Source organism: Cydia strobilella, chromosome 13, assembly GCF_947568885.1.
Source record: "Cydia strobilella chromosome 13, ilCydStro3.1, whole genome shotgun sequence".
Lineage (NCBI taxonomy): Eukaryota > Metazoa > Arthropoda > Insecta > Lepidoptera > Tortricidae > Cydia > Cydia strobilella.
In genome coordinates this window covers 5079521-5102550 of record NC_086053.1, presented here as the reverse complement: position 1 = coordinate 5102550, position 23030 = coordinate 5079521, and the positions used below count along the sequence as shown (strand labels likewise).

The following is a 23030-nucleotide window of genomic DNA, read 5'->3' as shown; positions in this document are numbered from 1 at the left end:
GGGGGCATCTAAACATTTTGTACCGAAATATGTACTATCGGTGTTTATTACTATAGTAATTTATGTTTATTACTATACTATAGTAATGCTGGGACTGAAGGGTGACTTTTATTATGTACAAAATTTGGTACCGCAGGACTTAGGAGGGTATGTATATGAACTTAAACCTTAACTTAGGTAGCTTGTAATTGTTAACGATAAGTTCATTCACTCTTTCACTCTTTGTCTCTGAAGAAGGAAGCCCTAACGAGACGGCATTAAATAAGGATGTCCTAGCCGAACTGTCTCGTCTCCACACGTCCTAATCAATCCCTTTATTCCACAGAACTATACTACTATTAGATGGAGCATGGAGTTTCAGTTAAACGAAGGCACGGACAACATAAAATATAATTTTCAAAAATCATACCGAATTAATCAAGAGATCTTGTAGTATAATGCGGTGCTCATAAGTTAACTAAACAATATTCCCTTGTCCCATATAAAAGGCAAAATTTAGTCCTCAACTCAACTTCAATATGTTACAGTAACCTCTATCCATCGATGTAAACATATACAAAGATCCTTTTGGTAATTACATGATTTATAGACGCCAACTTACCCCCCCAACCGATTGGATACCGTGGATAACTAAAATTACTTTAAAACGCGGCTTGTATTGTATAGGATGTAATTTATGCTTTATTCACTCAGCGCGTTCTTGGAACACCCGTCGCTGTCGTGTGACGTGATTTTTGATTAGAACATACGTGATGGCTCCCTGTAATGTCATAAAATAACCAATACCACGGCGTAACAGGAAGAGCGTGAAACTCATAACAAAAGAAACTTATATTTGTTATAGTAAGCTACATCAAAAGGATTCTCAGATTCAAAGAAATCTTTTGTAATATTCGTGAAACAGAATACGAGAAAATGTTGAATTACCGCGCCAGGGCGTCGACAAAAATATCCTGAAAATATCCGACCGAAGTTTTACGGAAGCGATAAATCCAGTTAATTAGTCAATTTGGCTTCCCACTGAAAAGTTTGATTGAAATCCTTGTAGACGATTAAAATTCTTCGGACACCAAGATTTGATTGGATCGTAAAGGAACGCTGCGTTATTCGGTCACTCCCGGACATGGGAAAATGTGACTGATCGATTGTACACGAACCACTGATAATTGCATAAAACAAGCAAAACTAACCGCTATTTCAATGCAATAAGGTCTTGGACGTGTGTAAGATAAGTTGGTAAGAGTAGTCTTCAGTGCCATGTAGGTGCTTGCACATGTCGCAATGTCATTAACATATCGAGGATTCCGATCGAGGATGCCGCCGCGTAAATGATTCAGACCCCCTTTACGCTATATTGGAAAATTTGGAAATCAATTAGTTGGTATGCCAAAATGAAGGTGAAATAAAACCTATGATTGAAAAGAGACTAGTGTAGTAGTAGAATCTACGACTAAACGTTACCTGGTAAGCAGCAAACAAAGGCACCTAGTTTAATAGTACTATTAGTTATTCTGTGGTTTAATTAGCTATTGACACAGAATAACTAATAGTACTGAGTAGGTACTATTACTTTAAAAAAAATGTTCAAACTGCCAAATTAATCAAATTACCTACTATATATATATCCGTGTTTTTTTTAAATTGAATTTATTTATGTAAAACGAAGTAGCTATTACTTCCCAACGCTATAATTAAGCTGATTATTTTCTTGTTAACGGCAAATGAATAAGATGAACAACTTACATTAACTACCAGCATTCATTAAAAGCTGCCTACTTAAACACTCAATAAAGATAAACACACCCCATGAACCCCATCGTTTATTTTAATTGGTTGAAACAAAAATATATAGCATTGGTGAAACTCTCAGACACTTTTAAAATTTAAACTTTTAAAACAGAGCATATTAAAGAGAATCCGGTTTGAACTTTAACTCTAAACTTAACTCGAATTAGTTACATTATCACTTAATCCTTACAAACTAAAATTCAATAATAATTAATATATGTAATACATATGTAATTATAATTTGAAACTCCATCTAGTGTACATATACATTATCTCGCCTGTCAATAAATATTACGCCCTTGCACTATTTAAATTAAATATCTGTTATGGAGTTACCTACCTATCTAAATAGTCTATATTGTGAGTCAATAAATTTAAAGCATAAAAGCTTCCAACCCCGCGTCACTTGTCCAAGCCAATCTAAATAAAGTGGCTCCTTGTTAAACCTACCATTAACTCTATTTAACCCCTTTGTACCCGGCCCTTTCAAGAGCAAATTCTACAAAATTAAAGCAATACTTACTGACGATTGTAATTAAAGATAGCGATACATTGGCATGTAATTAGAGAATAGACACGTACGTATTGTTTGTCATATGTAATTGGCGCGACCTGCTGCTATATCCCTACAACTTTTCGAGCACAAAAGGCGAAGGTACGTCGCTGGCTATAAAAACGTGATCCCTAATTACGTATAGGTTATTTGCATCTTTATGTCACAATATACTGGTTTGGGCTAGGACAAGCGAAATGACAGCCCTGCCTGGATGACAGGGAAGGTGTAATGACATAATGGCCGACGCCGACGCCGTACTGCCGCGTGGACGGGTAATGACACTAGATAATTTCATAGCAGTTTTCCCTGAAACTGCTGCATAATACATAATGTGCTACTAAAACACTATCGACACAGATACATAGGATTAATAATATAAAGTACCTACACGAGTATAGGCTCGTGCAGACATTGTAGAAGGAATACTAACTATTAAAAGATTAAACAGGGGAAAGGTGGACGAGTTAGTAAAATGGGAATACTTACCGTAAGGTTCTGCTGTCGAATCGGAGAAATTATAGAAAAAGTTAAGTTCAAGATATTCTAGGCCACAGCCAACGTTTTAAGATGAGAAATGTTATAAAAGCGAAATACTGAAAGGCAATACACCAAAATCGTAGTACCTAAAGTTAAACTAAATAATAAAATCCGTGATCTTTGTCTACCCCTCTCTCCTATGGGAAATTGCTGTAATTTACATGTAGTATGTATGTAATTTAAATAAGTCGATTTACGAAAATAGTTAGAAATGCGGTCAGATTGATAGTCGTAATACATCGTGGATCACTGGATTTATGTGTAGTAAGCCTAATCCAGTAACATTAGCAACTTCGTAGTTCGCTTTGCGTCATTTAAATTTAAACTTTCTCTGATTGATATACGATTGCAAATAGTAGCTGGTAAATGTAAATAAGAGCTTTCTAAACAACATTTGCTTCTGTAACTTGTTAGTAGGCCGCCTGCATCGGATGCGGACCCTACATTCCCATCGTTATCAGACTACGCGCGACCACCAGAATAATTTTGACCGATTCACCCGCAATTGTATTTAATCAGAGATCACTATTAATACTGGTTTACGAGAGACCAGTACTTGCGTGCTCTCGGAGAGGTATGAGAATAACCCAGAGGAATTCGTAAATGAAGTGTTGGTAATGTATTGATGAGTGCGAGATAGGAGTGCGAGGAACATGCTGTTTGTAATCGTGACATTATTATACTCGGTAATTGTGTCTACGAATCAAGTGTCTGCGTAATGTAGATTTATAAGCTCATTTACTTTAAGGGTTGTTTGCTTGCATAGGAACGTGAGAATGAGATGTCACACTTCCTGGTAGAAACAACCGGTGCCGGAATTCTTGTACCTAGCCTATCTTATACCTACATTTTAAATATCTCTCTCTCTCTCTCTAATTCTCTTTCTTCGGGTAGGTATTAAAAATAAGACACATACTTTAAGTATGATACTTACCGATTGATTTCGAGATTAGTAGGTATTAGTGGTGCAACGAGTTTAATTTGCGCGAGCATGACGCACTAATGTTACAATAACATTCGAAGGATACGTCTTAATCTGAATCTGAATACGTCTTCGATATTTTGTCGTCGTCGTCAAAGTCGTCGGTAGTAACCTGGGGCCAACCTTTTGATTTAGTTATATAGTCATATAGACTATAATTATATAATATAGTCTTATTCTATATTATAGAAAATACGCCTCGAAGAATACAATAAAAACTTAGTCATAAAACATCCTAACTCAGCGCAAACATAAAGTGCACAAGAAAAATGCCGCCAGACGCAAATCCACGGGGAGGGTGGTTTAGCCGAACCGAAAGGTAGTTTTTTAAGCGCCCACAGATCGATTTCAGATCTAGCCGACCGATTACTTCGTAATGGATGACCTGCTTACTGAGCAGGAGGGATTCGCCTTTAGGTTAATTTAGAGATAAAAAGCTGATTTAAATAGTTCCGGCGATAAAATAGACTTTACCCAGATTTCTAATAAAGTTAAAGATTTAAAGTAAATTAAAGTAAAAAAATACTTATTGTAGGTACACAAAGATTTTGGAAGAAATAAGAATTTCTGTAATACATTTTTTTTGAGTTGTAATATAGATTAAAATGGCTGTTCACTGAATGCCTTGACAATTTCACAATTAACTAGCCATTGCAGCAACTTATTTGATAAGAAGGTTTAAATACCTTTTCACAGACGCTGCGGCAGGTCCCAGTCGCCTTAGCACAGCAGGCCGATATATCTGAAACAGAAGAATTTGTCACCAGTGATATTCAGACACTGACTATCAGGTAGTGATGGACTTTCATCTACCGATGTGACCTTCTCATATTTTTGTATAGAAATCTAATTTTTCCATTTCCAAAATTTCTAAGAATTTTTCAACATTTTGAAAACTACGCAACTTGCACATCATCATCATCACTCGCATTCTATACTTTTGTAGCAGAGTTGCCAGATGGCCTAGATTCGTCTGGACTATCCCAGCACTTCAAATGACTACAGACCAGATACAAAAATAACAGCAATATGCGTGTGTCTTCCCGGAATGAACTTTAAAATCACACAGTTAAACTAAAATAATTTTATTTGCCCTTCAATCTCTCAAACATGGATGTGTAGTTTTTATTGCCATTCTCAACGCGCGTGTCGAATAGAGGCCCAATTTGATGCCCGCGTACAATAAACTCTGCGACACTTTCATCGAGATCCCTTTGATCTATTCCCGTTTTATCAAGGCTATAGCGTTACAACAATAGCCATTAAAATGATCAAAAAATAGTATTTTACGTTCTATTTGTCAAATGTCATCGTTATGACTGTTATGAGATTAATGAAGCTATATTTCATTCACACTCATAATAAAACTAGTAGTTCGCCCCGAACTGAGACCTCGCGGTTCGCTAAAAAGTTAGATCAATGGGGTTGGCAACTGTCAAAGGTTTGCAGAGATGGCGCCATCATAGCTTGCCCCTTTTTCTAAGAGATTTGGCTTAAAGGGCTGGCATCCAGGGCATTGAAAAAAATTGACACAATTCTAGGGACTGACAGGGCAAGCTATGCTGGCGCCATCTGCTAATTATTTCGACCGGCCAACCCCATTGAATGCACCTACCTAGTCGGCAAAGGATCGAAAACCGCGTGCGATTTATTGCAAGGTCTGTGGAGCCCTTAACTGATAGATACTAGAGACTAAAATAAACTGTATCTGGGTTAACCCGTAATCTATCCGTAATCTTTCTTGTCAAATGTCAAATACCTAGCTATATTTGAGTGTATTTTATTTCGTTTTTTAAATCTTGCCAATTATTTTATTATCGTAATTTAAAAAACAATATTATAAATGTGTAAACCGAGCACTTTCATTTGATACCAAACTTGACCATACTGTCTTGCAAATAAGATGACCAGAATAGCAAGACCCCTCACAAATAGCTTTTTGCCTTCTACGCCCTTCTAGCTCCATAACCCCTTGATTGATCGAGCCTGCTCATAATTTAATGACAAATATAATGCCTTCATTTACACGTTTACCCAATTTAATTTAAATTAGAACAGATTTACTTAAGTTATTGTCCATCAAACTATCCTATTCAGCTTAAAAACATCGAAATGCCGGGACGTGCCCCTATCCGGCCGTGTGTTCCAAGTTGAATGTAAGAACTTCACTTCGCTTCGCTCGCTCGTTCGAAAAATATCTAATAACTTATCATACTAATACTTTATTTTTTAGGTTCCGTATAACGACAAGCTTTATAATAGTACATTATTGTCAAGGCTCGGAAGTAGCTACTTGCTGGCTGAGGATTTGTTTTAAACGGACGACCTTGGGAGTCCGTTTAATTGAATCCGAAGCCAGCAAGTAGCCTTCCAGCCGAGTCATATATAGTGCTTTTCTCAAAAATGGCGCAATAAATGCAAATATAATAGAAATATTTTACAGAAGCAACATTGTTATGTTAATCACAGGAAAAAAGTAAAAAGATTTGCTTTGCCGCCGTTTTATTTTTTTAATTAAAAATGGAAGTGTATTTTTCTGCTGAAAATACGCCAACCTATTTGAGACACCTAAATAGTCGCGGTACCAACATTATAATAATAAGTACTGATCATCTGTTTGGCTGTTTAATGGACCTATGCCTTCATTTGATATGGCCACTTCAACTTTTAAAAAGTTTGGAACTCGACAAATAATGGAATTTGTATGCAACATTGCAGTCCCGAAATCGAGACTGCAATGTTTTTAACTATTTAATTTTTTGACTGACCATAAACTACGCACTTCGCGACCTACTTTTTAACCGGCAACGTCGACTTTGCCGTCTATTTTTGGGAAAAATACATTAAAAGTTAAAGTCTCCTTTGCCAAGTCAATACATTTTATAAAAGCTTACTACAACTAAAATGAAAAGCAGAAACGACTGCATAGTTCTTTTGAAGAATATTATGTAACAAGTAGATGCCATTTTTACATAGGTAGAGTCAAGGAATTTAATTTCCAACCCACCTAAGGTTAAATATCGTAAAGCAAACTGTCACCATTAAAGCTAGCTCACCGACCTGTCATTTTTATGCTTGTGAGCTAGCTAGAACATGACGTTACTTTGAGATGTCGCAAAAATGTCAGACAACATTTTAACGAAATGAGTAGGGAATTAAATTCCTTATGACTGTACCTACTTCAGAACAAATTTTGTGCGCCAAATTTCTAAACATCTGGCTTGTTGTTCACCTACGTGACTTGACGAGCACGCGAGTCAAATTTTCAAGTAGGAACCAGTATATTATGGGCTATTGACTATGTTGCCATGGATATCAAAATGTCATTTACCCTTAGGCCAGTCAAATTAGATCCAAATAATTTTTAAGAAAAAAAAACCGACTTCAATAGGGGATGCTGCTGAAAGTTCACTTATTGTTGATGGTGCACTCTTAGATTCCAGACAATGAAATGAAAAAGACAGCATCTTTTGCCTAATAATGTAGAAAAGGAGGTAAAACCACCCACTTTTCTAGTAGCATTTCGTTTCTGTAAGGGTCGCAGTTCTAACCTAACCTACTTTTCTGATAGCAGTTCTGTTCTGTGACCTACCTAAGCCACTTTTCTATTAGCATTTCCGGGTCCGGATCAGAGTCCGGGTCCGTGTCCGGTTGTCCGGGTCCAAGTTTGGGTTAGAGTTCGGTCCGGGTCCGGGTCCGAGTTGGGGTCCATGTTCAGACCCGGGTCCGGGTCCGAGTCCGGGTCCAAGTTTAGGTCTGGGTCCATAAGGAAGAGAACAAATCGCCAAACGTGAACTATGTGTCATTGAAGAGTTCCATCCCGATCATTATCAGCAGTTTCCATTTCATCAAATGTCACTTTTTTAAATGTAAATGCTGGACTTGTTGATAAAAAAACAAAAATCACTATATGTATGCCTTTCACATTTGAGGAGTTCCCTCGGTTCCTCGTGGGTCTCATCATCAGAACTCGAGCTTGACAAAAATATGTCTTAAAAACTTAAGTTGCTTAACAAACATAACGAAGAGGACGAATCGCCAAACGTGAACTATGCGTCATTGAAGAGTTCCGTTCTGATCATCATCAGCAGTTCCACTTCATCAAATGTCACTTTTTAAAATGGAAGTGCTGGATTTGTTTATAAAAATACAAAAATCACTATATGTATGCCTTTAACATTTGAGGAGTTCCCTCGATTCCTCATGGATCCCATCATCAGAACTGGTTTTTGACGAAAACGGGACCAATCTGTATGTATATACTTACAATCAAAAAAAGAATTTTCAAAATCGGTCCAGAAATGACCGAGTTATGGAGTAACAAACATTAAAAAAAAAAAACAACAACCGCATTGAGAACCTCCTCCTTTGAACCGAATTTAAACTGTTGTGAGACATACTAACATTAAATCATTTTACGGTTCCTCCTTTGAAATCTTGAAGTCGGTTAAAAAAGCGTTTTGAGGAATTAATTCCCAGCAAGCTAGAAATCATTTTAATACCTTCATTTGGTCCTAAATGCGTATAATCCGAGTTTGCTCCATCCCAGGTGTGGATAAATTTTGGGAGCCATGGGAGATACATTTCACCTTGAATTGCCAAAACCATTCGATGTAGAAGGAACTCACCATCAATTATAATGTCACTACCAGCAAGGTTGTTGTGGATCATCAGACACTGGTGAAAAAAAAATTCGGATGCTAACACGATTATACCAAAAAAAAATCAAAGAGGTGACCTTTTTTTAAATCTTTGTCTACGAATTCATATTAAGGAATCTTTTGGATCCTCAGATGTCAATTTTTATCATGATTAAGTAGAGCAAATTTTCCGTCGGACTTACCGTTTTTGAACTACAAGCAAAAAATTGAAAAAGAGCAAAAAAGATTACACTAATTTTTAGAACCAAATGAAGGTATAAAGACGATTTCCAGCTTGCTGGGATTTAATTCCTGGTAAAAATCTAATTTGACTGGCCTACCTGGTTACCATGAGCGATCGACTTGCTTACGTTACGACTATATGTATTAGCAAAGGGAATACACAGCATGTTCCTTGTTCGCTCTCATAATGTGTTGCGTAGGTGTACCTATGGCATTAGACGTATACACTCTCAGCTAAGGACATTAATCCAAATCGCTTACTGAAACGCTATCCTTAGCAAACCAATATAAGTTTATCTCCATTTACACAGCCTTATTAAGGTCCTAAAGTCCCACTTACACTGGCCATCATAAGGGTATTATAGAAAATAGCTAGCGTATATAGTACTTAGTGTCTTGATAAAGTAGGACGACAACAAAGTTATACATCACGGGCTAAAGTAAACTAGCTAACAAAGTTGGCAGTGAACCGATACATCATACTTGCATGTACAGTCAACAGGAAATTCTTAGCAAACAACATAATCAACGAGGTTTTGAAGAGTAAGTCTCAAGCAAGGAACTGTGTTCGATTTCTCTTGGCCTGGAGACCTATGCCCAACAGTAGGAAGATTATTTATAGGTGATGGTGATGGTAAAATTTAAAGAGAAGAAACCATCACGGTTCATGAGATACAGCCTGGTGATAGACAGACAGACGGACAGAGTCGGACAGACGGACAAACGGACAGCGGAGTCTTAGTAATAGGGTCCCGTTTTTACCCTTTGGGTACGGAACCCTAAAAAGTATGCATTTTTTTCTCAGGCGATGCCGCTTGGCACGATAGTTCCTTAGGTCAAAAAAGCTGATTAGGCCCGGTAGCCACGAGATCGTACCGTTCAAACCACCCAAAAAAGGGGGTGGGGAAGGGTCGGCTCCCCAGGTCCAATCTATGCTAAATTTCTGTCTGCTCTTAGCAACTAGGCCAAGTTATATATCATTTTCGTATAATTTCGGGACGAGGAATTCATTTTTGAAATAGTCGTTTTACCTTTTCATGCAAAAAATATCTTTAGCACAAAAAAAGAAACTTGCATATAATTTTAATAAATTAAGGAGAAAGTACGCAGATTATGCGAACTCGTCCAATCAGAGCCCTCCAGCGGTTCTATGAAGTCAAATTATAATACCAAGTACAGTGATTAATGCAACCAGCCCATACAGGGTGGAATTAGTTCCGGTCAATCATATGACAACTTCGTAATGATATCGTGAACTGCATATGTTTCTCGAATACTATTTAACTCTATTTTTGGCGACCACTTTGGCCTGACCATATGGACCAGGACCAGAGGCCCCACCGCAAAAAACGCCTCTTTATCGCTCTTGCATATTCGAGCGATAAAGGCAGACAAAGAAATTTCGATTTTCATTTTTCGCGATACTCAGGCACCATATTCCTGGTAGAGCGCGTCCTTGCCGTACCTGTTTGTATGATAAACACTAATATTTCTTAAAATTTGAATTCTGAATTACTAATCATTATTTAGGTTAGGTTAGTGTCATCACCTGCTACAGCCACATATAGCGCAAGTTTTTTTTAGATACCTAAGGACTGAGTTGGTTTGTGAAACATTGTCTCCAAACATTTGAAAAGACAAGTTTTACTGTTTATATTTTTTGTACCCTAACCTATTACAGAGATAGTGAAAGAAAAAATTACATTTAATGTAAATTTTTAAATTACTTAAAGCAAAAATTGAAAAATTTACACTTCCGGCAGGACTTGAACCTGCGACCTTGATTGGAGGTGTAAATTTTTCCATTTTTCCTTTAATTTAAAAATATAGAGTAAACGCTCGCAGACGTTTCTGCTTCATAAAAAATACATGTAATATAAGTCTAACAGTGCACCCTTTTTCTAATTTAACGTCTTAATAGTAAAGGAGCTAAACACATAACTCTACTCACTATATCAATATCTCCCTGTATGTATAGTAAACGAAGCAGGATTTGCATTATAAATCTATTAAACTAATGCCTTCATGTACTACCTAGATTACACCGTTTCACCGAGTAACTACACGATAATAATGCGCTCAAGTTGCATTGATAAATTAGACGGGTTACTTGAATCTTAAACGTCGGCATTAACTTCAAATTGCTATCCTTTTTATATTGGCAGAGATAGGGAAGACTGGTTCAAAGCGTGCAATTTAATGCTCAAAGTTATTACCAGTTTCTAGCTTTCTTGTTTTACGAATAAACTTGGTGTGATTTTCTGCATCTAATACTATTTCCCCTGTTTTATACAACTTAGAATAAGTATTCAAAGACGTGACATTTTTATTGCATGAAATAAGAAAACTAAGAAAAGAATAAAGTTATATCAAACTAATAACTCGTAAATCTTAAGAGAGTTTCGTTTTATTCATCGACTTTAAGACAGCGACCGGGTTGTGATGTAAACTAATACGAGCTCAATTCATCTCATTTTGTTTAGTCGTATTGATGTTTGATTAGCTATGTCATTAGCAAGAATTATGTTAATTATGTTAGGTACCTATAACAAAGGACCATGGCTTACCCTGTGAATTAGCGCTGGCTATTGCGAGTGCGAGGAATAAGAGCCCCGACTTCCAGCAACGACCTCGCTTCGCACTCCTCCTTCTACGAGCTACGGCACTTGCCATTTTCTCTTCTTATGTTCCTCGCTGCTAGGGCATCTGAAATTATTAAGTAATGTTGGCATAAAATTTTAAAATAAATAATAGATTAAACACTGAAATAGTTGTTTGTGCAACAAGAGAGGAAAGTTGGTTTTGCTTGCGAGTGTTTATTTTGAGTCCCGAGAAAGCGAAAGATTCTATAATTGAATCAGGAGCGAAGCGAGTGATTCTAAGTTAGAATCTTGAGCGTAGCGAGGGATTCAAAAACACGAGATGTAAAATGAAATGAAACGGATGAATCAATTTTGATTTAAGCATGTCTCTTCCAGCGCTAGAAAACTTGCTTTCAAATAAATAAAAAACACATCTTAATCGCGGTTTACCCGTTTTAAAGCTACGATGCACAGACAGACACACACAGCGGTCAAACTTTTTGCATCGGGGGTTAATAAAAACGATAAATTAATAATTAATGGTGACTGACATCACAGCGTAAACAATTCCAGATGTTGTAAAGGAGAAATAGGACGCTATTCAATTTGACGTATCGTTTATTCCACAAAACCGGACAAGTGCGAGTCGGACTCGCCCACCGAGGGTTCCGTACTTTTAGTATTTGTTGTTATAGCGGCAACAGAAATACATCATCTGTGAAAATTTCAACTGTCTAGCTATCACGGTTCATGAGATACAGCCTGGTGGCAGACAGACAGAGAGACCGGTCAGACGGACAGACGGACAGAGAAGTTTTAGTAATAGGGTCCCGTTTTTACCCTTTGGGTACGGAACCCTAAAAAAGTAACGCGAGATTTCATTTTGTACTTTCTATTGATGCAAGTTTTGCGTGTAAAAAAAGTGACACTTATTTATAAGCCGATCGAGACGTTATGAAAACGATCTCAGTCATAATGGCCCACTAATGGCCTCTACAAACGTCACCGGCACGTTGCGGCATTTGATCGCAATTGAATTCATTGCTTTTACTTAGCCGACAATTATCTAAAATCGCATGCCATTTGTAGCACCGTTTGTAGAAGCCTTAATCATAAGGGAACGACCGAAGAGAGAGTTGTAGGGTTAAATTTTTTTTTTTTTTTTTATATGTGAGGTACAATTTATTTAATTAACAATTTGCCTCCAGAATAAAAGGATCGTCTTGCAGTGAAATTACTCGGACTACTTTCATCTTTCATTTTTGGTTGGTTGAAATATAAGAAAATGAATCGCCAACATTAAATAATAATTAAAATCTAATAAAATTAATTAAGTAGGTAGGTAACCTTAACATATTTCCACGAAAAGAGGTATTAAACATCATGTTTGTTTGTAGCTTATTTATGAATTAATTTAATAATGAAATGTTAAACAGAAGCCGGTAATGTATCACATAGTTGTTATATATATTACGGCCGCTAATTAGATTGTTCGCCCGCTTTTACGGCGCCATAACTTTTATAGCATTGTCCATGTGTTGAACATATTATAATGGACTAAGTATACACTTGTCTGTCGATGCCGAAACTTTACGACTTGTTTAATGTTGTTTAATAAAAGTTCACACTTTCTGTAGCCTTATATGTCATTAATTAATTATCTACTGGTTAAATATGTACTTGTAAAACACACACATCATTAGTACAAAAGGCGAACTTATCCCTGTGGTATTATTTAACAAGCGACTTTCCTATAATATTTCAGACTCGTAAAGTTGTAAGGAGAAATGGACTCTTCAAAGCAGCAGCAGTGTCTTCGTTCATTCGAACTTAAAAAAGCTGTTTTTAATTTGACATCTATTTTCATTTCTCGCAGGGCATCTCCTTGTACCTATATTAGCGAGCGAAAGGACACTGCTACAATATCTGACCAATAGCAAGTTTTTATAGGGTCAATGCCGCACCACTCCATGTTACGGCCACGGCGTGCTTTCGAAACAGTTTTCAGCGATTTTCACCCACCCGATGGAATGCAATCTGCCTTTATGGCGCACGAGCAAATTTACAACTGATATAAAATTAAACGTTAATATCATTTGGGACACGGATCGTATATTATTTCGCTATTAGCCTCTATAGCGCTGTTACGGACGTAAACTCCAAAGAGGACGCACAGCGCTGCGACTGCGACCTGCGACTCTACTGCATACTTACAAGTACATTACATATCTATCAATGTGTCTCTGCACCACTCTGCACAATCGTGCGATGCACATTTAAAAAAACGCCCAATTAACGTACAGTCGGTGCTCTAACTAACATAAGTAAGCTTTTTAGCGATAAGCCTCCGTAAATTCATACTGGCTAAGCAAAAATGCAACACTTAGGCAACCGTGCACACTCAGTCACTCACACACAAATCGCATAGACACTTACATACATACATACACACGAACATTCATAAGACTTAGGTATAGGCTAATTTTAATTAAGTAATTTGATTGTTATTTGTATTTAAGCTTTCCCTTATTTATTTTTTACATTGTGTTTACTAGTCCATCTACTGGGCCTTACTGAAAATCAGCGTCGCGGAGTGTGCCATGTTGGCTCACACCGTGACACCAAGCTGAGTAAGGACCATTTAGCGCAACCTCATTCTGTTTAATTATTTCTAGTTTTAGTCTTGTTATGTTGTGCTAATAAATGCTTTTTCTTTCTTTCTTCTTTCTTATAAGACCGCCTGTTGTTTACCTATTTGCTATTTTTTTTCTGAATGGTTTTTATTGAGGTGTGCAATAAAAAGCATTTGTATTGTATTATTGTAAGTGTTCAATTTACTACAAAACCGTTTTTTGAAGATTAGAGTTTTTCTAACATCAAAAGTAGTGTGTAGCAGTAGATAAAACTTTTTCTTCCGAAATGCTAGGATTTCTATTATGATATTTAATATTGCGGTACAATAATATGTAAACGACACTATAATTCCGTGCATAGTTACTCAAATTTAATTTTGAAGGAAAAACTTACCACTACTTTTGAGGTTATAAAATTTTTAATCTGAAAAAACGGGGTATACCATACCTAGTATGGCGACGTGGGTTAGGTATTACTTAAGTTAGGCCACTTACTGTACAGAGCCATAAAAAAAACTCAAAACGCCAAAATGTTCAAAGCAGCTCCTCCTAAAAGCCTTTCCTCGTTGCATAATCAACGGGGAAAGGCTTTATACAGTTTATACATACCTACAGAAAATGCAAGCCCGAACCACTTTTCACCGTAAAGGGTGCAGTTCCCGTCTCCTAGTTTATAAAGTAATTTTCGCCGTTCGGGATAGCGCGTGGAAAATATAGTGAATATTTATTGGTCATAAACATCTGCGCTATGGGTTAGGTCTCATTCGTTGGCAAAACTTTTTCTACAAATCACTGGGGAACGCAGACGGAGTTTCGATAAAAAAGCTTTAGTGCCGACCCGCGGACGCTTGAAGTAAGTCTGTTAGGAGTTCTCTTTTGAAAAGTTTGTGAGAAATATGCGCTGTGCCTAATAATTATTATGCGGAAATAGGATTGGATTGGTTGTTTCTCATTCCAAATATATATTTTTGTCTGTTTGTGCGATTATTTTATTAAAACATTTTGTGGCTTTCCACACAGAAGGGTCCTTAATTCCTTATGTTTCAAGTGCAATAAGGAGTTTTTCGTCTGAAATTCCTACATAAATTCTGGTGGGATGGTGCTTACTACACATGAAGCATGACTAGCATGAGGATCCTTCTCTGATGGAAAGCCTTATTTATTTCTATAAAGACCAGGTACTTACTTCATGAATTTAGTAAAGATAAAACCTTGGGACATGGATTTCATATATCTGTAGATTAGTTACACTTAAATGTACTTTTATCGTCTATAAAATATGAAACTGGTGATTCCAAAGATTTATGATGAAAATATACCTATTATACCTATCTTTCATTCGAGAATTTACGCACATCGTGATCAAACGAAAATGATTAGCGTTAAAGTAATTTAATTTCTTTGATGTTGATAAAATAAAATATGTACATATACATATATTTACCGCAAAAACGAAAGAAAAAATATATTGGCCCATTAATGTCACCTAGTTTTCGGATGGTTTTCGACTACTCTTTGTAATATGGGGTGATGAGATGTAGATCGCTGGCGCTTAATAAACACCGTTATGTAAGTATTCGTATGTAAAAAAACTGTGTAGGTATTTATGAGACTATATTGATGCACTGTATCCTGTAGGCTTAGGTATAACTAGTTCTGTAGAAAACATGAGAGGATAAAATGAAATGTAGTTTACCATGAATAAATGAATTCTATTCTATTCTATTCTATTCTTAACGTAAAAATAAATGGGAATATCTTTATGTTTATAATTCAACTAGAAATGCAATGATAATGAGACAAAAAATATACTATGAAATTTAAGGTAAGACATAAGTATTAAGCGACGTTTCCAGCCAATAAAGTAAAATTACAAGCAAATTAACTCCTTTCTTAGTCTTTTTTATTGTGTAGGTAAATATTTGTTGTACCTACCTAAAACCTAAAGGAACTAGGGAATCATAAAAATCCAATTTAACTGCATTATCTGAGCTACTGATTCTATAACATTTTAAAACGAGGTTGAGTCACCCCGTATAATTTCACCCAGTGTCAAAAACGTGATAAAAATTATTTCCGATTAAAATAAATATTTCTGGGTGGTTAAAATAATCAACTCGAACATCAACCCCTAAAATAAAAATAAACAGGGGTTTAAGGGGATCCTTTAACTGCTACCCTAACAATGTCTGCTATTGCTTAATAGGCAGTTAATGGAAACTGAAAATAAATAAAATAATCTAACTCACTCCGATCACGGAGATAAATCGCTAGTTTTAATTTTTAATAACCTGCCATAATTATATTATCAGTTAAAAATTAAATAAACAAAATGATAGAAAAGTTAATTAATTTGTACAAAAATAGTTACCATTCTAAATATTGTGCAAGCTGTAGTTATTCTTGATATCTTGGCTATTTTCAGTTCCTCTCATGTCATGTAGCTTGCTCCCGGCATTCGTTATCTGCATGTGTTTTAATCTCCGTTTACACAAATACACTAGTCTACGACACTTATCCCGTTTATTAAAATATTAAAAGTAAATTAATAATATTTTTAAATCATACACAGTATTGTTTCTAATGTTCCTATAATATTCGCACCAATTTTGTTTTCTTATAAGAAACACACACACTCGTAATACGTATATAAATTCGCGCTCTTTTACACGATTTGAGAATACCTCCAAACACACGACCGTACTCGCGCCAAATTGACGCGTTACTAAATGGACCGGCGTAAATTCATTCAACTCCAAACTCCCATGCTTCCTTGTTACACTCATAGCTTTAGATATAGGAAGTCTCTTTCGCTCGCTTCCGCCTGATGAACTCTATTGAGCTCGTTAGTCATTAATTAATTCTGCATAAGAAAATTACTTTTAATTTAAACGGTGCCGCAGATGGTACTGATTGGGAACATTAGCCATAAACTTCGGTCCTGTGAGGCTAATAACGAACTTTACAAGTCTAGGAGAAGTTTATGTGCCAGATTTAAGACTAGTTTATATCGACAGGATAGGATTTGCTTCGAGCTTTAGCGGACAGCTTTAGGTGTGTAAATGCGATGTGTGAAAACTATCGAATTTCTCACCTATAGCTGGTATAGCTGGTCAAACCAAATTGTCAGTAAATAAGAACAAAAAAAACTATACCTATTCATCATTTTCTTTTGGGTGCTAGTACCAGTGTAAGACAAAGATAGTATGATTCTCTCTGTCTGTTTAAAATGAGACAGTCCTTTGACAAACTATATACCTACACAATTTTTAGTGCAATAAAAAAACAAATAAATATTCTTATTTACAATTTTTGTGAATTTAGACATTAAGTCTAGAAAAATATTAGCGGTTAGCGGTATGATAGCTATGCATACCCACATTACTTTACTAATAGTAGGTACCTAACTAATATCTTGTCATATTTTCAAAAAAGTACCTACTAACAATTAAAAATTGCGGTATTCGACTCGTTATAATGGCAGCTCGTGCCATGACAATTAGGAATTTATAAATTTGATATGAATCACATGGGAAATGTGAAGAAAATGCTAGTAGACAAATTAAAGAGGTAATGTTGAAGCGCTGCGTCGAGCTCACAATACAAGCAAAATCATGAAAACCAAAGGATGGGTTTAAATCTGGGCCATATTCTCTAGATACTAACTTCTGCAACTACTTATTATGATGGGCAAAGTGGACGGAAAAAAAATGTGCGTAATATCCGGAAATTGAACGGAATCATCAATCAATCAAATGCCGAGACCCGAGACGGTAGTTTGTAGAGACACCAAAAAGTAATACAGTTTGACACAATTCCATGGTGGACGAAGGTTTAATTTTGCTGATTATAACCAATTTATTACCTTATAAAATTCCTACGTATTTATTTATACTCGCACTTGCATAAGAAACAAGTTGAATTGTTTCCAAATCCGTATATATCTCTCGTGTCGAAGTCTCTACTCTACCAACCAAACACGGCAGAGTATTTACGTTCAGCGTTTGAACTTACATTCGCATTAGTTTTGTTCTCGATCCGTACGTCTTCATTACGGCGTACATTTCCAATGAAGACAAACGCGTCCACCTAATCCTTGTACAGTCTTCCAGCCTTCAGATATAGGCCGTTTTTTTTTTTTTTTCGTTTTTGTATACAATCTGGCTGGTTTGAAGAGCTCTTCATTCTGGGCGGAATAAATACGAAATCACTTGTCCCGAAAAAAAATTATGTAATTTTACGTTAATGTAAGTACTAAGTTATAAAAAATTACCATATTTTCTCATCTCAGTGGATGATTTTTTGGACATACGATAAAATTGGGCTTATATTGTAGAGAATAAGGAACTCTATCTATCCACTAAATATAAAAATCTGACGAGAAATTAAATCGGCAACAAAATAAAAATTGCCGCATTTATCGGAGGGGACATGGTACTCAGAAATATCTGAACATGAACTTTAAGGTCTTGGTAATAATGGTAATATTAGAGGCTTTGTTTAGATATTTAAAAATAACTTGGCCGCTCTGATAAATGTGGTGGCGATTGTACGAGAAATCGCCCATTTTGTTATATTGAAGCCTTTTAGATGAAATCGGCTCTACCATCTCTATATACGTACGCTCTCCTAAATCGGTTCAGCGGTTTAAGCGTGAAGAGGGAACACACAGACAGAAAGACGGACAGACAGATCTTGAGATTTCTTGAGATAATCTTGCGACTTTTTATGTGAATACGCTATTATTAGCTTAGAATCTGAAACATAAAGGAAAGCTTAAATCACAATATAATAAAGATTTACAAACGTACATATTTTTATTTTCAGTTTTAGTTGCATACATTTTCATCATATGTTAAGAGTCCCCGGCAAGCTCGGTTCTCCATACAAACGTAGTTACGCTCTCATTTTAAAGCGACTAGCTAAATTGCTCTAAAACTTTGTACTTACAATAGGATAAGGTATATCTAGGTCTGTAATTAGTATATGTAGCTTCAGATAACCATAGTTATAAAAATACATACTGTTTGTTTATAAATTTTTCATACAAAAATTGTTTTTGCTCTATTTTGTTTGTTTTATATGTGGTATTTTCTATAAAAAAAGGACCTTATTGTCGATGGCGCTTACGCCATTATAAACGATGCTTCGAAATAAATACAATGCCGCGCGACGGTGTGCGGCGTAAGCGCCATCGACAATAAGGTCCCTTTTCATAGAAAATGACCCATATATAGAGCTATATAAACTAATTACAGAACTAGATATACCTAATGTCATATTTTATGTGCAAAGTTTCATTACATACCAACACGTAGTTTTAAAATGAGAACGAAACTCCGTTTGTATAGGTATGGGAAGGTGAAATTCGGCCGAGCTTGCCGAATAATTGTCTGGAGTAATTTTTCCAAGCTGCAATCATTTTGAATCATTGGCCTTTACTCCCTTCAGGCTCTGAAATATAAAATTTGAAATTAGGATAGTATTCCCACCTGTCCAATTTCTTTGTCCAATGTGTATTGCGTCTCACATTTTGCTTGATGAGAGAGTGAGACGCAATGACATTGGACAAATAAATTGTACAGGTGGAATACCACCCTTAGGTATGTCGTTCGAATTCAAAACTACACCAGCATTGCAGCGCGACATTACAGCTGACTGAATTGCTGCCGCAAATGTCAAAAATCCGGGCAGCAACATCGATTTTGACATTTATGGCAGTAATGCAGTCAGCAGTAATGTCATGCTACAGTAATGCTGGTGTAGTACCTATCCGAAACCTAACGGCACATTTAGTTTTAGTAACGTCGTAGGTTATAACGCATTCACTGCCAGGGGGCGTGGCCTAGGAACAAACTTGTATGACGGTGAACATAGGCGTTGGGGGCAGTGAATGTGTTAATCTAGATCCTACACGATCCAAGATACAGTTTCCGAGTTACTGTTTACACGAGAGTTTGGACATCATTTCGGTATTTTCAGTGTCCTTAAGGGGCCCATTCAGAAGCAGGTATCTTGGCCGTTGGAGCGGAACTGTCTCGTTTTCCCGAAACTACATTGTTTTGTGAAAAGTAAAGACCAAAGTTGGTCCATAACATCACTCGTAGTCAACATTATCGTTTGCATGCTCGGATACTGGCTGCTTCTGTAGTCAGGTACAAAGTGCAGGGTGTCCACCAGCAGACTGAAAATTCAATAATTTTCAAAAGTGATAGTTTCGTGAGGATTGCGGATTAATTATAGTGAAAATGGATCGTTGGCCAGCAGAGCAGCGTGCATATTGAGGCTTTTCACTTATTAGCGCAATCGCAAGGCGTAATTAAGTTTTGCATTAATTTTGGAATACGCTAAAAAGGTTGGAAGAGTGCGTACAAAGTTAAGGTCGATTTTTAAAAAATGTAATTTAAATAAAATCAGCATTCACCTGTCATAAAAAAATATAATTTTGGTTTATATCATACATGTATTAGTTTTTTTTTATCAAATTTTGAAATCGGATATCTGCCCATGGACACCCTGTAATCTATCATCATTTTATCTCACAAGTAAAGTCAATTCTGAGACCGAATTTTTAGGGTTCCGTACCCAAAGGGTAAAAACGGGACCCTATTACTAAGACTCCGCTGTCCGTCTGTCACCAGGCTGTATCTCATGAACCGTGATAGCTAGCCAGTTAAAATTTTCACAGATGATGTATTTCTGTTGCCGCTATAACAACAAATACTAAAAAGTACGGAACCCTCGGTGGGCGAGTCCTACTCGCACTTGGCCGGTTTTAGTCATATTTGTGCATTTATTTCGAAAACGCTTTTTTCTGCTCTAAGTATACCTAACCGAAGTTTGAACGTGGTTTGAACCCACGACTTTTGACCGCCACATATGAAAAGTTATAAGGACTTGTAATAAATTGCAAAATTTTTTTTTAAGATGTCATCCTCTTACTGTTGCAGTCAATAGAGTACTTACCGCGACGACCTTTTACGAGTAAGTAGACAGGTATTACCTACCTAAATTTGCCCTTTTCCTTGTTTATAGAGTTTTGTACATATGCAAAAATACATTTTCACATCACCTATTCGAAAAGGGAACTTTTTTCCCTGCTAAGAGGGATCAAAGTGGCACTTTTCTGTTCAAGGACATTTTGTTGCCAGTATGAAATATTGACACAAAGACATATGAAATTAGTATGCATATAATCGATTACAATTTCTTTATAATCGATTACGTGCATACAATTTTTCTAACTTAAATAATATTTTGTTGTAATTGTAAACAATAAATGTAATTAGCGTATTTCAAATTAATTAATAGCATATTTAAATTAAGTATATTTATTAATTCACTAAAAACTGGCCGGAAACAGCTCGACAACGGGAGTCATGGAAATCAAAGGGAGAGGCCTTTGCCCAGCAGTGGGACACTACAGGCTATTAATAATAATAATAAATTAATTAGCATAATATTTACAAAGAAACGTAAAAAAACATTAGTTTAATAATTTAATTTTTATTTTGACATTTTAGGTCTCCTTAAACGCAGCCATCTATGTAATTTAAAAAGTTTATATTTAAAAAGTTTTGTACAAATATTTCACAAAGCATAATTATGCGGGTTTGTATTGTGTATAAATTTGTAAATACTTAGTTTAAATCAATAACTTTATAATAAATAAATAAATATAAATAATAAATATAAGTGATATCAGTCTTCATAGTGTTCTTCCGAAGATTTGGTTCAAAGGGGTAAGAGCTAATTTGTTACCAGAAAAATCTACAAAAATAATGTACTTGATTTTCATTGTATTATTTTAGGTGTTTGCTGCTGTCTTTGAAAAGATATTAGGTACATAATTATGAGCTGTAGGTAGGTACTTTTAATTTGTCAGTACAGTCACGTCTGAAAATATCGATACGGACGAATTAAGTGCCAGAAGTATGTACCTATACTAAGGTCGTGTATGCATATTTTTGGCACTTTGTCCGTATCGATCTTTGCTTAAAATAATAATGTTTAGAATCCTAATATATGTATGTAATTTCTTCATAGGTGATGTGAAAAGCAGTATGTGTCACATGGTAGCAATAGTTATTTGTTATACAAGGGTGCAAAGTTGTATTTTACCCGCGAGTGTGGAATTAAAACACGAGCAAGCGAAAGGATTCTATTATTGAACCACGAGCGAAGCGAGTGGTTCTAAAATAGAATCCTGAGCGTAGCAAGTGTTTCAACACACGAGAAGTAAAATAAATTTGCACCCGTGTGTAACACAAAACTTTTCACCTCACTATAGCGAGGAAAGTGCAACATCCACAGGCGTTAGATCATCTTCATCACTGAAATCACTCATTTTTTTACGATATTATAACAAAAAACTCTGGAAATTCTGTATTTTTACGTGAAAAGTTTTTAAGTAAAAATTTTGTTGACAATGTTGACATTTCTGACGTATGAAATGTCAATGATGCATTTCGAAATTGCATCGACTCAACTTGTGCGTTCAGAATTATATTTAACATCATTATTAAAGAAACAAACGTTTCTTATAGAACTTTAAGGTTTATGACATAAAATCATTAAATAAAGCTAAATTTGGTATTTTTATTAGATTCTCAAACCATTTGTTTAATGATAATTAATATCAAACGAATCATTATTATAAGCGTTTTACGTTTTGTTATCTGTCAAGCTACTTAAACACGCTCCATCCAAGGTCAAATTACTTTCCCCACTAGTGGATAAAATGCGTTTTTCCCCGCTTGTTTTAAAGGATAAAAGACAACTTTCCGAGCTAGTGAGGGGAAAAATTATTTTCACCTTGGGCGTTAACACTTGAATCCCTCACTACGCTCAGGATTCTATGTTATGTTGTATGTGTCTTCGCTTTGTTTAGGGTTCAATTGTACGCCCTCGCCGTAAATATGTCATTTTGCTATTTAAAAACTAGCTAGAATTCTCTCTCTACTAACTCGCAGGGGAAAATGTAGAACAGACGATGTCGTACAATCGAGCTTGTTAGGCAGTTCACTACCTGCCGCTCAAGTGGCGAGGGACCCGGTCAAGTGCTCGTGG

General features: G+C 36.0%; 1 protein-coding gene across 1 annotated transcript in view; it reads right to left on the bottom strand.

The window, feature by feature from the left end:
- The window catches only part of LOC134746530 (reversion-inducing cysteine-rich protein with Kazal motifs), a 36390-nt gene extending 19693 nt beyond the window's left edge, over positions 1-16697 (bottom strand). The window contains exons 1-3 of the mRNA XM_063680943.1: positions 16333-16697; positions 11314-11452; positions 4550-4605 (exon numbers count right to left, since the gene is read on the bottom strand). Of these exons, the coding sequence (XP_063537013.1) occupies positions 4550-4605; positions 11314-11419 (162 nt within the window). The 5' untranslated portion in view covers positions 11420-11452; positions 16333-16697. The remainder of the gene's footprint in view (positions 1-4549; positions 4606-11313; positions 11453-16332) is intronic.
- Positions 16698-23030: the final 6333 nt, after the last annotated feature.